The 14,304-nt window shown below is 41.4% G+C and overlaps 1 protein-coding gene across 1 annotated transcript in view; it reads right to left on the bottom strand.

Annotated features, from left to right (window-relative positions):
• Positions 1 to 13,657, bottom strand: part of rel (v-rel avian reticuloendotheliosis viral oncogene homolog) — a 52,216-nt gene extending 38,559 nt beyond the window's left edge. The window contains exons 1-4 of the mRNA XM_078229901.1: positions 13,449 to 13,657; positions 9,952 to 9,993; positions 8,176 to 8,312; positions 6,655 to 6,803 (exon numbers count right to left, since the gene is read on the bottom strand). Of these exons, the coding sequence (XP_078086027.1) occupies positions 6,655 to 6,803; positions 8,176 to 8,312; positions 9,952 to 9,993; positions 13,449 to 13,455 (335 nt within the window). The 5' untranslated portion in view covers positions 13,456 to 13,657. The remainder of the gene's footprint in view (positions 1 to 6,654; positions 6,804 to 8,175; positions 8,313 to 9,951; positions 9,994 to 13,448) is intronic.
• Positions 13,658 to 14,304: the final 647 nt, after the last annotated feature.

Below are 14,304 nucleotides of genomic sequence, written 5' to 3'. Positions count from 1 at the left end.
TATTAATGGCTTCGGCAAAGAGGTAGAGAGTTATGCATCAATGTTTGCTGGTGATACAAAGCTTTGTGGGAATACAAACTATAAAGGAAGACACAAAGAGACTGTAAAACAATATGGATAGTTTATGAGAGTCAGCAACAAGCAATGGAGTAAAATGTGGGTGGAAAAGGGTGAGGTTATTCACTGTGGTATTAAGAACAAAACAGCAGATTTGTTTTAAAGGCATGGAAGTTCTCTTTGATGATGTTCAGAGAAACCTGGGTATACTTGCACAAGGAATACAAAATTTGAATGCAACTACAACAAGCAATTAAGAAAGTAAATTGGATGCTGGCCTATGTACAAGGTGTACAAGAAGAAAGGAAGTCTTGTTACAATTGTATAGGGCTATGGTGGAACCACACCTGAAGTAGTGTGTACAGTTTTGCTCTCCAGACCCAAGGAATGATATAGTTGTCCTTGAGGTGCTAGGATGAAGGTTCACCAGATTAGTTCCTGGGTTGAGAGGGTGTCTTATGATGAGAGGCAGAGTAAATTGGGCCTAAACTCTCTGGAGTTTAGAAGAATGAGAGATGATGGGCTCGATTTTACCATCAAGTTGCACCCGATTTTGGGCACAGAAACTTGGTAAAGTCGGATGTGAGGCAAGTAGCACGATCTGCACCCTCCCCCACACCGGTTCCTCCTTTAGCAAGAGCTGAAAATGGCCGCCGTTGGGACTGTGCCCAAAACGGGCGTGACATCAATTTAAATACATTTGCATGCATTTAAATTGACTTAATGGGCTGCATGCCCAAACTTACCAGCACTTCCCCCTTTACCACCACGTTCGCCCGTCCAGATTCGGCGCGAAACAGACATGGTCCGCAAAGGTCCGATTCGGGCCTTCCAGCTTCTGAGGAGGTGCGTTTCGAACTTCAGGCAGCTCTCTGGTTCAGATTGATAATGGGGGAGGTAGCTCTCTGACTCAGATGGTGAGGGGGCAGGGGAGGTCTGCTGCCACTCTGCGTGTGATGGGGGGGGGGGGAAATCGGTCTGGGTGGCGGAGTCAGTAATGTTGTCGGTGAGGCAATGTCTGTGGGCTCCAGATGGGAGGCATTATCCGGCCTGGGAACGATGTGGCAGGAGAGATCCTAAATGAATACTTTGCGTCGGTATTCACAAAGGAGGGATGTGTTGACTGGGAGTGTCTCGGAGGGGAGTGTTGACCCGTTAGAGAAAATCTCTATTAGAAGGGAGGAAGTGTTAGGTTTTTTAGGGAATATAAAGACTGACAAATCCCCAGGGCCTGATGGAATCTATCCAAGGCTGCTCAGAGAGACGAGAGATGAAATCGCTGAGCCTCTGACGCAAATCTTTGTCTCGTCACTGGACACAGGTGAGATCCCAGAGGATTGGAGGATAGCTAATGTGGTCCCGTTATTTAAGAAGGGTAGGAAGGATAACCCGGGTAATTATAGGCCGGTGAGCTTGACATCCGTGGTAGGGAAGTTGTTGGAGAGGATTCTTAGAGATAGGATGTATGCGCATTTAGAAAGGAATAAACTCATTAACGATAGTCAGCATGGTTTTGAGAGAGGGAGGTCATGCCTCACTAACCTGGTGGAGTTTTTTGAAGAAGTGACTAGAATGGTTGACGAGGGAAGGGCCGTGGATGTCGTCTATATGGACTTTAGTAAAGCGTTTGACAAAGTCCCTCATGGTAGGTTGGTGCAAAAGGTTGGATGTCATCGGATAAAGGGGGAGGTAGCTAGATGGGTGGAGAACTGGCTTGGTCACAGAAGACAGAGGGTGGCAGTGGAAGGGTCTTTTTCCGGCTGGATGCCTGTGACTAGTGGTGTTTCGCAGGGCTCTGTATTGGGACCTCTGCTGTTTGTGATTTATATAAACGATCTGGAAGAAGGTGTAACTGGGGTGATCAGTAAGTTTGCGGACGACAGGAAAATGGCTGGACTTGCAGATAGTGAGGAACATTGTCAGAGGCTACAGAGGATATAGATAGGCTGGAAATTTGGGCAAAGAAATGGCAGATGGAGTTCAATCCAGATAAATGCGAAGTGATGAATTTTGGTAGAACTAACGTAGGGGGGAGCTATACGATAAATGGCAGAACCATAAAGGGTGTAGATACTCAGAGGGACCTGGGTGTGCAAGTCCACAGATCCTTGAAGGTGACGTCACAGGTGGAGAAGGTAGTGAATAAGGCATATGGCATGCTTGCCTTTATAGGACGGGGCATAGAGTATAGAAGTTGGGGTCTGATGTTGCAGTTGTATAGAACGTTGGTTCGGCCGCATTTGGAATACTGCACCCAATTCTGGTCGCCACACTACCAGAAGGATGTGGAGGCTTTAGAGAGAGTACAAAGGAGGTTTACCAGGATGTTGCCTGGTATGGAAGGGCTTAGTTATGAGGAGAGATTGGGTAAACTGGGGTTGTTCTCACTGGAAAGACGGAGGATGAGGGGTGACCTAATAAAGGTGTATAAAATTATGAAAGGCATAGATAGGGTGAACGGTGGGAAGCTTTTTCCTAGGTCGGTGGTGACGTTCACGAGGGGTCATAGGTTCAAGGTGAGGGGGGGGGTTGGGGGAGGTTTAACACGGATATCAGAAGGACGTATTTTACGCAGAGGGTGGTGGGGGCCTGGAATGCGCTGCCGGGCAAGGTGGTGGAGGCGGACACACTGGGAATGTTTAAGACTTATCTAGATAGCCACATGAACGGAGTGAGAATGGAGGGATACAAAAGAATGGTCTAGTTTGGACCAGGGAGTGGCACGGGCTTGGAGGGCCGAAGGGCCTGTTCCTGTGCTGTATTGTTCTTTGTTCTTGTTCTTTGGGAGCATTTCTCTATCTTTTTTTTCTGCGCATGCGCAGTTGGAGGTGCCAATCGGAGCTGTAGGATTTTTGGCGCGTTAAGCCCCGCCCACAGGCTTCTACAGCGCAACTCCAAATCGCTGCTATTTTTTCAGGCAGGGTGCATATGGGGGTGCCTGAGAACGGGTCTAAAAGTCAGATCTGAAACATTCCCAGTTTCAAGTCCGCCCAGCACTTAGAATCAAAATGGTAAAATAGGGCCCAATGTCATTGAAACATACAACATTATGAAGGAGATAGACTGAGAGATTGTTTCCATTGGTTGGGAAATCAAAAATGTAGAGGGATAATTTCAGGATAAGGAGTCAACCAATTTAGGACTGAGATAAGGAGAAATTTCCTTAACGGGTTGTGAATTTTGGAATTCTCTACTTCAGGGGGTTGTGGATGCTCCATTGTTGAACACATTTAAGGCTGAGATCAACAGATTTTTGGTGCTCGGGAAATCAAGGGATATGGAGAGCAAATGGTAATTGAAATTCAGGCTAAAAAGCAGTCATGATCATATCAAATGGCGGAGCAGGCTCAAGGAGCCATCGGGCTACTCCTGTTCCTATTTCTTATGTTCTTACCATTAACTCTGACAAATCTTGTTGTATGGAGTAAACAAATCAATAGCCATACAAACTCAATTACTTATACTTACTGAGAAAAGCAGCCAGTTTTTGGATTTGATGTTTCCCAATAGATTTACTTTTCAATTTTCCCTACCATTTTAATTGTAACCCATGGCGCAATTCCTTCCTTGTATTTTCCTCAAACTTTCTGTAACCTTTGCCATGATTGACCACACCGCCCTCCTCCAACACCTTTCCTCAGTACCGAAACTCAGTGGGAATATTCTTGTATGGTTCTGTTCTTACTGATCTAATTGCAGCCAAAATATCTCCATTCCTACAACATCCTCCCACCTCTTGAACTTACCGTTCCTGACTCTGGCCTTATATGCATCTCCCTTCATATTCCCCTGCCATTGCTGCCTCTAAAATATGTAAATGTCACCTCTCTATAATTGCCCTCCTCCTTTAAGACCCTCTTTAAAACACATCTCTTTGACCAAAGTTTTGGTTACCCTTTCTTCTTTGTTTTAGTTTCCATTTTTGTCTCTTTGCACCTCTTCAAAAATGGATTGGGATAACTTGACATTAAGAGTGCCATATAAATACAAGTTGTTGTTGTATATTTTGTCATGGAGCAAGGGGAAAAAGATGGAGTGGGACTTGGCTGTGGCTATTTCCCACAGGCCAAAATGCTAGTACATTCAGAAGAATATACATTCTACATAAGCAGAGGGCACATGGATGTAATAGAATCCACTATTTACTTTGCCATTCATCAAGGTATTAATTGGTATCAATTTGGTCTGGATCTGTGTACTATACTTTCTACTTGATAGCTAATTCATGAGGCATTCCTTCATGTTAACTTTGTTGGCAATTTTGCAATCACAATAATAAATTATAAAATCACAGAGCACAGAAGGAGGCCATTCACCCCTTCAAGTCTGCAGTAACTCTTTCAAGGAGAAATCTTGTACGCCCACTTCTTTGCACTTTCCTCATGCACCTGCAATTCTTTACCTGTCTACTATTTATCCAATTCCTTCTTGAAAGCTACTATTGAAAATTACAACACCTTCATCGATTCAATATGTCTGCTTTAACAAAGTGATCAGATGAAATTTCCACTCCTAATTGTTCTCCTGATTTCATCTGGAACTGTGTATAGGTGTTGGGTATAAACAGAATGGGCTCAGCTGTGATAGGCCTAGTCAAATAGTTTGCTGACACCCATACATGAAGAATGGCTACACCAATCAGATACCAAAGACTGCCAAGGTGCCCATGGAATCATATTCCAGCAAGCTGTCAAACCTTCCAGGAGAGAAGGGGTCGAGAAAACCAGTGAACAAAAGGGAGAAGAAACTCCAACTGCACCTTGGCAGGAGCATTCCAAGAAACACCATAAATGTTGCACACATTTTCTCAGGCAGATGGACAATTTAAGGAAGACATAAAGACCTGCTTTCATATTGTGCCTTTTGTAACCTCATTAATGTCCCAAAACATTTTATAGCCAATGAAATACATTTAAAGAATAGTCACTGTTACAATGTGGGAAACACGACAGCCAATTTGCAGACTAAAAAGCTCCAAGAAACAACAATGCAAAAAAGACCAGATTCTGTCTTAGGTTTTTGGTGAAAATAAATGTTGGTTGGGACACCCAACTCCATTACCCTTCTTTGAAAATGCCAGGAAATTTTTCTTACATCCTTCTGAGAGGGCAGACTCTCACATCAATCACTCATTGAAAGATGGCACTGTTACAATGTGCAGCACTCACTAAGCGTTGTACTGAATGTCTGTCTAGCATTGTGCGCTCAAGTCTTTGGGGTGAAACTTCAACCCACAAATTACTGATTCAGAGGTGAGGATGTTCCTACTGAGTCATGGCTAACACTAATGCCATGGTGTTAAATTGGGACCAGTTTTGTGCTGTGAGCTCACATCCACTAAGAAGTGGGTTGAGACTACCCACATTCATTTCAAAAAGAACTTGTACGACCAGAATTAGACCACTGTCCAACTAGTTTGGGAGGTTTCAAATCAAGGAACTAGATGTGAAAGGAAAATGTGCTAACCCATTGTACCACACACTCTCCTCTTTAATATCTTTACAATCAATGTCAATGTTGATCCTCATCAAATTGCCATAGGACAATGTGTGAGATACATGCAATTAAGCCCACACAACCCTTCAGATTAGATTGACAATGTTAGTCAACTCAATCTCAGGCCTCCTACTTCAAGATTTTACATACTTTACCTATTATTATGTTATATTTGCACTGATAATTGCAAGGACCGAGACAATCAAGCATACAGCAGAAATTGAGGGTAACGATCCCCCATAATCATATCCAGGTAAAAATAATTTGCTGCGAGCGATTTTATGTAATATAAGAATTCTGTTTGACTAAATAGTAGTTAGAAAGAAAACAGATATCTTGAAATATAATCAACAAATCTACAGGTCAATCAATATTCGTCCCTCATCCATGCCTTTGTTACCTCCAGGTTTGATTATTCTGATGCTCTCCTGGCTGGCCTCCCATTTTTCATCCTCCATAAACTTAACCACATCTAAAACTCTACTGCTCAGATCCTAACTTGTACCAATCCCATTCACCCAGTTTAACAGAGCCTTGATTTTAAAATTCTCATCTTTTTGTTCGAATCCTTCCATGACCTTATTCGTTCACATTTCTGTAACCTCCTCCAGCCCTACAACTCTCCAAGAACTTTACTTTTCCTAAACTCTGGCCTTTTATGCATCATCCCACTTTCCTCACCCCATTATTGGCAGCCATGTCTTCAGCTGTTTAGACGCTAAACTCTGGAATTTCCCCCCTAACCTTCATCATCTTTTCACCACTAAGACACTCCTTAAAACCCATCTCTTTGACTGAAATTTTGATCACCTAGCCTAATGTCTTCTTTTTTTTTGGCTGTGTTAATTTCTGTTTTTTGCACACTGTGATGCACCTTGGTGTGATTTACAACATTAAGTGTGCTATCTAAATTACAAGTTGTTTTTGTTGTTATTGTCAACCTAAATCATAATGCAAATCAGTGAAGAAATAATCTTAAAGTATAGAGCTAGTTATCAAACCCATGAAACAAAAATCAAACCAACATCTGTGTACATTTCATTCTTAAAACAAAATGATGAAAACAAAATAACAAGTGCCAACTTAAACTTGAATACTTACCAAAGAATTCTACGATCAGGGCCAAAATCAGCTTCATAGAACCCATCTCTACAATCTTTCCCAACCAAGTCATGTGGATGGGGCTTGAAGGGTTCAACTTTTGTTACTAAAGTAACTAAAACTCTCCCTCTGCCAAAGTAGTTTACAACCTGCGTAGATAAAAGAACATTTAGATCAGAACCATAATGTTATAAAAGGGAAGGGTAACTTAACTAAATTATGCAAAGAAATCTTGTAAAATTACATTCTTACGTTTAAATTTTGTTTTTTCTAACTCTAAATCTAACGGATTAGAATAACTCAAAACTTTAGCTTGGAAACAGCCCCATTCAAACAAACAGTACTTTACTGGGGCTAACAAGGTACACAGTTAGTCACATAAACACGGTCTGACATATTGAAACGTCTTTCACTCTCTCATTTCTTGGGATGGGTAGATTTTCAATTGCTTCTACGGCATTTTTTTCTGCTATGCTGACACAACTGCAAAATCAGCACACCAGATATCTCTGAAATTCATTGTTAATTTTGACAGATTTGTTGCAAGGTTTAACATTATAAATTGTCCAATTTTAGTAAAGTAGAAGCCTCTGCAGGATTATCTATAAAGAGAGATCTCCTGTTGAGAATATAATATAAATAGGTCTAGCTCCTAGATGATTCGGGCTCCTCAAGTACAAATTAGATTCATTTTCAATCATGACAGGATCAAAGCAGTTCATCTACAATTTAATCTGTAAATGATTTCAAATTAATTTTTTCAAAATTAACCTTGAGGAGAATTACTCTAATTAAGTATCAAAAACACCAAGAAACAAAGCAAGGCATCAAGAACTGTGAGAGAATTGAGTGCACTGAATGAACTAGAGATGATGCTTAAAGCCAACTGCTAATTTAGTTAAATTCACTGGGAATAAGAAAGCCAGAATGACAATAATATAACATTTTGGTAAGTTAGTTGTTTCAGTTTCAAATTTGTTTATTTATAAATAACTGTCAACATAATAATGATAACAGTAATTTATTTTCCCAATATTAAATCATAACTCTTCCACAATCTGGTGAACTGCAGCAATCTAGCAGTGTGCTGTGATAGTACAGTATATTGTCATATCAATAATCTATGTGCAATGTTGAGTCAAACTTTAATTACCCATACAGGGAGTTCCTAATCTCAACTGAACACATCAGCAAAAGACATCCAGCAAGATATGATTTACAGGTTATTGTACTTAAAAGCAAATGACTTAGCAAAAAATTACCATATTCCCATTATGGGTAGTTTGTTGTCGAAGCTACTTCATTTATGTTCTTTATTGAAAAATTGATTTAAGAGGAAACAGTTCACACAGTTCTTTGGAATTCTGCTACACAGAAACGGGATTTACTTTTTGTATTAAAGCATTAGCCTTTCATTCCCATCGATGTATTAATTATGTTTTTAATAGCTTTAAAATGATTAAGAAATAGGAGGTATTTTCACAGAAAACTTAAAACATGTTATGTATTGTAATGTTATACCCGTATGGAAGGATATGTTCTATTATTATCTGTGCTGTGATCCCCAGGAATGCTACCAGCCGATCGTCCTTCACATTTATACCGGAAACGCATGCCACGTTGCCTGGGTTGCTCAACAATTTCAACATAAGGTTCACCTAAAATTTAAGTAAAAAACAATTGCAGCAAAATGGAATTCAACAAAGTACACCACAGCAATCAGTCACACAAATAGAAAGACAAGGTTACTGTGGGAGGCGAGGGAAGAGATTGCAGAGCCTCTGGCAATGATCTTTGCGTCGTCGATGGAGACGGGAGAGGTGCTGGAGGATTGAAGGATTGCGGATGTGGTTCCTATTTTCAAGAAGGGGAATAGGGATAGCCCAGGAAATTACCGACCGGTGAGTCTAACCTCAGTGGTTGGTAAGCTAGGGATAAGATTTATGAGCATTTAGAGAGGTTTAGTATGCTCAAGAATACTCAGCATGGCTTTGTCAAAGGCAGATTGTGCCTTACGAACCTGGTGGAGTTCTTCAAAAATGTGACTAAACACATTGACGAAGGGAAAGCGGTAGATGTGGTTTATATGGATTTTAGCAAGGCGTTCGATAAGGTCCCCCATGCAAGGCTTCTAGAAAAAGTGAGAGGGCATGGGATCCAAGGGGCTGCTGCCCTGTGGATCCAGAACTGGCTTGCCCAAAGGAGGCAGAGAGAGAGTATAGATGGATCTTTTTCTAAATGGAGGTCAGTCATCAGTGGTATGCCCCAGGGATCAGTTCTGGGACCCTTGCTGTTTGTCATTTTCATAAATGACCTGGATGAGGAAGTGGAGGGATGGGTTGGTAAGTTTGCCGACGACACGAAGGTTGGTGCGGTTGTGGATAGTCTGGAGGGATGTCAGAAGTTACAGAGGGACATAGATAGGATGCAAGACTGGGCGGAGAAGTGGCAGATGGACTTCAACCCAGATAAATGCATAGTGGTCCATTTTGGCAGGTCGAATGGGATGAAGGAGTACAATATAAAGGGAAAGACTCTTAGTACTGTAGAGGATCAGAAGGACCTTGGGGTCCGGGTCCAAAGGACTTTAAAATCGGCCCCGCAGGTGGAGGAGGTGGTAAAGAAGGCGTATGGTGTGCTGGCCTTTATCAATCGAGGGATTGAGTTTAGGAGTCCGGGGATAATGATGCAGCTATATAAGACCCTCGTCAGACCCCACTTGGACTACTGTGCTCAGTTCTGGTCGCCTCATTACAGGAAGGATGTGGAAAAGATTGAAAGGGTGCAGAGGAGATTTACAAGGATGTTGCCTGGATTGAGTGGCATGCCTTATGAGGATAGGCTGAGGGAGCTCGGTCTTTTCTCCTTGGAGAGACGTAGGATGAGAGGAGACCTAATAGAGGTATATAAGATGTTGAGAGGCATAGATCGGGTGGGCTCTCAGAGGCTTTTTCCCAGGGTGGAAATGGCTGCTACGAGAGGACACAGGTTTAAGGTGCTGGGGGGTAGGTACAGGGGAAATGTTAGGGGGAAGTTTTTCACACAGAGGGTGGTGGGTGAGTGGAATCGGCTGCCATCGGTGGTGGTGGAGGCAAACTCAATAGGGTCTTTTAAGAGACTCCTGGATGAGTACATGGGACTTAATAGGATGGAGGGTTATAGGTAGGCCTAAAAGGTAGGGATATGTTCGGCACAACTTGTGGGGCCGAAGGGCCTGTTTTGTGCTGTAGTTTTTCTATGTTCTATGTTTCTAAGATAGAGTTAAGGTCTTTCCTACAACATAGAGAAGTCTCTTACCTTGAATGGGAAGCCTTGACATAGCAGGCAGGTGACCTCGCACTGTAAAGATAGGATTCCAGAAATAATTATTGCTTATTATCTATTATAAGGAATAAAAGAGTAACACATCAAGTTTCCAGTATGCTTGGATTAAAATTAAATTGTAAAAAGGATACAAATATATATTTAAATAAGCAAATTTGTACAATATGCTTAAAGGAAGATCCAAAGTGATAGTTGGTGTTGCCCTCCAATGTGGTCATCATGAAATTATTTATCTTTAAAATTAAAGGTCACTTGAGTTCCACCCACAACTAGATGGTGGGTGTGCACTCAAACAGAAGTGATGCAGGTCCTGCTAAATGCACCCACTAAAAACAAAAAATATGTTCCTCAAGACTTTTTCCTCTTCCTTTTAAGTTATTCTCGATACATTATAAATATAGCTTTGTAGATTTTTTTGTCACAAATCATTTATTCTCAGTGTCAAAACAGTTGAACTCAAAACTATTGAATTAGATTATCCAATTGTAATAATTATGTATTTGAATATTCAATAATTCTTCTGCTTTCACAAAAATACCTTTTTGGGACAGCCACACCTCTGCATAATTTCACCAACAGTTTAAAAAAAAATCACATTAGTTAGTCATAGAGAAAATTAATTTGTATAGTCCTGCCAATAAAACAAGAAAACATCTTCTATTCAGGACTGTAAATGTCCAATTGCCAACACATAAAGAATAAAGCATCAAACAATGTTAAAAATTATGAAGTTGAGCCAAATATTGGGACACAATGGGATTGCTGTAGCTTAAGTGGAAACAAAGTTGCCAAATTTTTAGACAATTGTTCCAACTTCCATAATTCTCTGGTATCCTGTGTATGGTTTTCAGATCACATGCTTAGCTATGGGAACTTTTATAGTAAGTATTTTTTAAAATGGTAAGCTGTTGAAAGTGACATATGTATTTGGTTTCACTTGATATTCTATTGTTTTACTGAGGGGCTGGTAATGAATCTAAAGCAAATATAACATTTACTGATAATTAAAACTGAGTTACCCAATGTGATTAATTTACTTTCAATTAAATGTTTGTGCAGTTACCAGTGGGTTGACGTTGTGACCATAGTAACCCATACCCAATAAATCTAGGAATCTGACACATTAGAGAGTATGTACAAGACAGAATCAAATCACTAGTTAGACGTATGGTATCAATGGTCATCACCATCACTCTGCGGACTGAGCTGAAAATATGTCTTTAAGCCTCAAGCGCCACTTGCAGTTATTTTCCTGTATATTCAACATTAGCTCTCTAAATTGGCTAAGATCAAGCGTCAGATCAAGCCTAGGATGGGATGCAATGCCTTAACTTATCTTCGTAAGAAGTCTCACAACACCAGGTTAAAGTCCAACAGGTTTACTTGGTTGCAAAAGCCACTAGCTTTCGGAGCGCTGCCCCTTCGTCAGGTGAGTCACCTGACGAAGGGGCAGCGCTCCGAAAGCTAGTGGCTTTTGCTACCAAATAAACCTGTTGGACTTTAACCTGGTGTTGTGAGACTGCTTACTGTGTTTACCCCAGTCCAACGCCGGCATCTCCACATCTTAACTTATCTTGTCAGCTTGAATCTTGTTTATCTCTTTTGCGGGACAATGAATTGGAATCAACTGAATGTTGAATTTGTTTTTTGAAGCAAATAAGGATTGGATTTGGGTTTGCCTGGTCCACTCTGAACATTGGCTTGATAACTTTAAGGATGGAGTAAAAAATTATTTTTAAAAAGTACTATTTATTTAATGTCCTGTTGATTATATTTTAATCAAACAGCAGCATTAGAAATCAGTGGCTGCACTGGAGTATGTGCAGAGAAATCTCACCCACCCTGCTGAGGGGAGCTCGAAACCCTCTCCCATCGTTTTCAGAGTGGAAAGTAGGACATAATCCACTGCTTCAGCACCTAACTCCTGTTCATCTCTGTGTAAAGTAAGAGTTTTAACAACACCAGGTTAAAGTCCAACAGGTTTATTTGGTAGCAAATGCCATTAGTTTTCGGAGCGCTGAAAGCTAATGGCATTTGCTACCAAATAAACCTGTTGGACTTTAACCTGGTGTTGTTAAAACTCTTACTGTGTTTACCCCAGTCCAACGCCGGCATCTCCACATCACCTCTATGTAGCCACGGAAGATCGCGTGTCCAGAGTAACTGGATATACACAGATAGATTTCGTTTAACGTTTAAAATAATAAAGTAAACCAATGGCTGCCTTCCAACATCTAGCCTCATCTTGTTCAGTGGGGCAAGTGAGGGGTGTTGGCTCATAACGCGCACGGCGGCATCAAAGCAACTCCAAACCGCTTTCGGGCTGGATTGAACCACTTCAATATCACAAAGTGCCCCCCATTTAGAGGAGTTGGCTGGAAAAGCTCCCTTTAGTCAGACGAGACTGTTTGCAGCTAACAATTCTCCCTCCACCTGCCCCCTTCCCCACCAACTACAATTACAACTTAAAATGTCAGGCTTCCAATCCAACTCAGAATTTCAGTCACAACATTAACTCCTTTAAGGGATGTTCCATTCTAGAGAACCAGTCTATCAATAAAACTACACATGAGATATTCTCCGTGCCTATTGGATGGACAGTCCTTCATCCCTCAGACAAAAGATCCCCCAGTTCAAACTGGTGAACTTCAGGGAAGTTTCTGGTAAATCTGTTCTCATCATCGCCCCCGAGAGTTTCACCAAGCGTCTCATCTGTGAGTTTCAGCAGACATTTTATGGACACGGCAGGAACTCAGAGATCTTTCAAACACATTTGACTTTCAGTAGATACTTCCTCATTAAGTTGGGAGGTGATGCAACAGCTTCGCTGTACAGGCCGTCCCTCCTCTCTCTGAACTGCCAAAGATATTGGGACAGCTCTCGGTAAAAATGGTAAATAAAAGTCCCCGAGGCAGGCGCTTGTCGTTTTAAAATGCAGTTGAAATGTCTTCAATTAAATTCCCACCCACTGCTTGTGATATTTTAAAAGACATTTAGGGCGTTCGCGGGGCTGAGCTTGTCCCAGGTTCTGGGTTCCCCTCTCTCTCTCGTTGGCGCCAATGTCCACAAAAAAGTTTCCACAAACTCTTGGCCGCTGTCTGAAAACAGCGGAAGTCAAAACACTGTCAGAGCAGCAAACAAACTCACCCAAACAGTGTAATCTCGAAAGATACATACTTGAAGGAGTAATTCGGAATTGATAATAAACGCAAGATCGGCGTGTGAAACAGTCCGGTTTTAAAAGACGCGATTTATTCACCAATTTAACTCGTCTTGTTATCTTCATTTAAAAAGGGGTTCAAAAGTTTTTAAAAAGTCCCTTTGTAGACGCAGGTCCGCCAACAACACAAAAACAAAATACCGCGGATGCTTGAAAAGTGAATTAATCTTTTAGTTCTGCCAGTAATTTCAGACAATCTTCATCCTCAAACACACAGCTACCAAAATATTTGATTACTAACTCAGCTTACCGTCCATGGCTGTTTGCCGCGTTTCCCTGTTATAACCCCCACACAATTATACGGATATGTAACTGCGCTGTCCTCACTCCAAAACGAACTGGTCGCAAAGTTAGGAGAGGCACTGTAAGATTGTACTCAAGTTTAGCAGGGGAATTCCCCCCTCCGCCTCCTCAGAAACCGGCTGACGTTCCTACCGCATTGGCAAATCTCTCGACTTCACTGGTTGTCAGGCTGTGTCCAATAAAGAGCGAGAACGTCTTATGGGTTGTCTACAGTTCGCAAATAAATTAACTCGTTACTATGTCCCACAAAGACAGGCATTGCTGAGATACATGTGACTTTCCATAGTGATTGGAATTGAAACAGAAGTGATTCAAAATCAGAACATAGAGGGATATGAGTGGTGAATGAGGGAATAGAAAGTGTTGGAAATACTCAACATGTCTGGCAGGCAACATTGGTGAGGAGAGAGAGACAGAGTTAACTCCTCAGGATCGATAATCTTTCTGATGATGCTGCCTGGCCTGTTGAATGTTTTCAACATTTGTTTCAGATTTTCATCATCCTCAGTATTTTACAGTTGTGGCAACGGTGGATGGAGATGACTTGGTCCATAGTTCAAATAAACACAGGAGAGTTTGGATCCTGGTGAAGAATAGGTGTGTGTAGTGATGGCACGTTCACATTGAAAAAGAGACAATTGGGACTGAAGAACCTGGCATTTTCAAAGTGGTAAAACACATCAGGACAGTCACAGATGTAGTTTGGGTTAAGTTGGACATGGGGGTTAAAGATTATAGTCAAGATAAATGGAGATAAGAGGGACAGGATATAAAATATTAGCCTCTTAGGAGAATTCTGTAGT

Source organism: Mustelus asterias, chromosome 15, assembly GCF_964213995.1.
Source record: "Mustelus asterias chromosome 15, sMusAst1.hap1.1, whole genome shotgun sequence".
In the NCBI taxonomy this organism is placed as follows: Eukaryota; Metazoa; Chordata; class Chondrichthyes; order Carcharhiniformes; family Triakidae; genus Mustelus; species Mustelus asterias.
Note: the sequence above shows the minus strand (reverse complement) of the source record. Positions and strands in the feature narration are given on the sequence as shown.